Raw genomic sequence first — 2,253 nt, 5'->3', positions numbered from 1 at the left:
TTTAATGATAGCTCCTCTGTGTGTCTGGTGCTTCTCGTGCATCAGGACATTTATTCTCCTAAGCTTATGAGCTGGGGGCAGCTCTCCCCTTGACCTCTGCCTTACAATGGGACACTGGTGCTCAGAGATGTCATTGGAAAGTAGGTGCCTGGCCAGAGGCAGCAGGACAGGAAGAAAGAGGTGGATCGACAGCTCCAGTGGGCCCTGGCCCCAAGACCCGACCCAAGTACACCCACCCAGTCAAAAGACGGGCGTTGTGGCAATCCAAGAGTCTGCTTCCTGATTGGGTAAAGCCCGGAAGCCTCGCCCAACAAGGGGCGCGCTGGTTGGTGATGGGCAGACCAATGAGAAGGCGTGGAACGAGAAGGCAGGACGCAGGCCTTGAGGGAGCCCATAAGCCTCGCGCTGTCAGCGACATCTCGTGAGCTGACTGTGGTGAGGGTGGCGGTGTCCCAAAGGATTCGCTGTTCCTGTGGCCCCAGAACAGCACCCTTTGCTGCTCTTTCAATTCGCTCTCAGGCTCAAAGCTGAGAGTGTCCCCCTCGGCTGGGCTTGGCTGGGCTCGGCTCTCCTCTCCCACTGTTACCAGGACGACCGTCTCCCCACAGCCTGGGCTGTCTGGACTGGCGGGCGCCATGAGCTCCACAGATGAAGTGTCCGTTTGCGGGGCTGGTTTCGGCCCGGAGGGTGGCAAGCAGGCCGGGGCCCACACCGCCAGCCCCGGAGCCCCACAGGGCCAGGGCCACGGCCACGGCCGAGGCCTCGATTTGGGGGGGCAGCGCAGTGGTGAGGGCAAGGGGGAGAGCGGGTTCACAGATCCTGAGGGCTTCAGTTTCGAGTCTGAGAGCGAATTGATAGAGCAGGGAAGGGTGGTACTCTGGGGCCAGGAAGGCCGGCCTGGCACCCCGGTCGACGACCAAGGGGACGGTGTGGACTACTCTTTCTACCTGGCTGATGAGCCAGCCACCATCATGCCGCCATCCAGCGTCCAGGGACAGCCGTCCCCAGAAGGCGCCGCTGCCAAAGGGTCCACTGACATCTGGGCGGACCTGGAGGTTGGTCCCAGTAGGAGAGGCGCGCTGAACCCCTGCCCTGGAGAATGGCAGCAGGCCTCCGGTGACCCTCTCCGCCTCAGTGTTCCTGGGCCAGGACCGGCCTGGGAGAACCCAGAAAGGGCCTTGAAGAGCAGATTGAGCATCCAAGTGGATCCCCAGCAGCCCTCTGCGGAAGGCCCCGCTGGGCTGAATACTGACGACTCTGATTCCACAGATGAGAGCAGCGACTTACCGGTGATTAGGGTGATCATTAGCACCAAAGAAGGAAGCCAGGCCAAGCCCGGAAGCCCCAAGAAGCCAGCAGACACTTGCAGACGCCCCAGTTTCCACCGCAGGGAGAGTTACCTTCAGGCTCAGGGACCTCACCTGACCTCTCCTCCCCGCAGACTCACCCCAGTAGTGGAGAGGCCGGCCATGGGAGAGCTGGATGCGCCTTCCTTGAAGAAAATGCAGAGCACGGTGTGGGGAAAGGTGGGGGTCAGGCCCAGCTGCTCAGGAGCTGCCGTTAGAGGGCCCCTACCCCGGGGCCCTCTGGGAAGGAAGGTGACCCAGGAGAAGAAATCCCTAGAGGGTGCGCCAAAACCGGCCCTGGGGGGAGCCTTTCCTGCCTGGGGGCAGAGACACTCAGCAGTTCCACCTGATCCGGCCAGCTTCCCGCCAGTCTCTGGTGTGGGGCTCCTGGGGAAGTCGACGAGACCCAAGGAGCCCAAGCACAGCAGCCCTGGGAAGAAACCTGCAGGAAGGAAAGCCAGGGAGTCCCAGGCTGCGGTCAGAGAAGATAATGACCAAAATAGAGATGAGATCCCAAGGGCCCAAGTGAGTAGACTGCCTTGGCTGTACTCCTCTTTCTTCTCCTCCCTCTCCTCCTCTTTCTCTTCTGTCTCCCCCCTCTCACCTCTCTTCCAGTACACACCTGTTTACCCATTCCACCTCTATCCCTTGCTCGAGGGTTGTCATCGGGAGCCCAGGGACACTAGGATGCCCGATTGGAGTCCTCCTCATAGGGGCACACATTAAAGGGAGCACTTTGTGTGTGCCAGGCCTGACTCTGGACAGTGCAGTTGTTCTGCCTCCTCCCCGAGAGAGGAGCTGGGATGGAAGGCAGGTCTGGCAGCTGGTTTGGATCACGGGACTCCTTAATGTGTGGGGCGCAAAGCTTGGGCGTGTAGACTCATCAACTTCCCAATTCCTCCTTCCC

At 60.8% G+C, this 2,253-nt stretch overlaps 1 protein-coding gene across 1 annotated transcript; it reads left to right on the top strand.

The window, feature by feature from the left end:
• Positions 1–538: 538 nt before the first annotated feature.
• On the top strand, positions 539–1,871 carry LOC113220592 (uncharacterized protein CXorf49-like; the record flags this gene model as incomplete). Its single annotated transcript, XM_026449921.1, has 1 exon — positions 539–1,871. A coding segment is annotated over exon 1 (1,236 nt), but the record flags the coding sequence as incomplete, so codon positions are not given.
• Positions 1,872–2,253: the final 382 nt, after the last annotated feature.

This window comes from Piliocolobus tephrosceles, unplaced genomic scaffold, assembly GCF_002776525.5.
Source record: "Piliocolobus tephrosceles isolate RC106 unplaced genomic scaffold, ASM277652v3 unscaffolded_5233, whole genome shotgun sequence".
Lineage (NCBI taxonomy): Eukaryota > Metazoa > Chordata > Mammalia > Primates > Cercopithecidae > Piliocolobus > Piliocolobus tephrosceles.
This window is presented reverse-complemented; position numbering and strand designations above follow the sequence as displayed.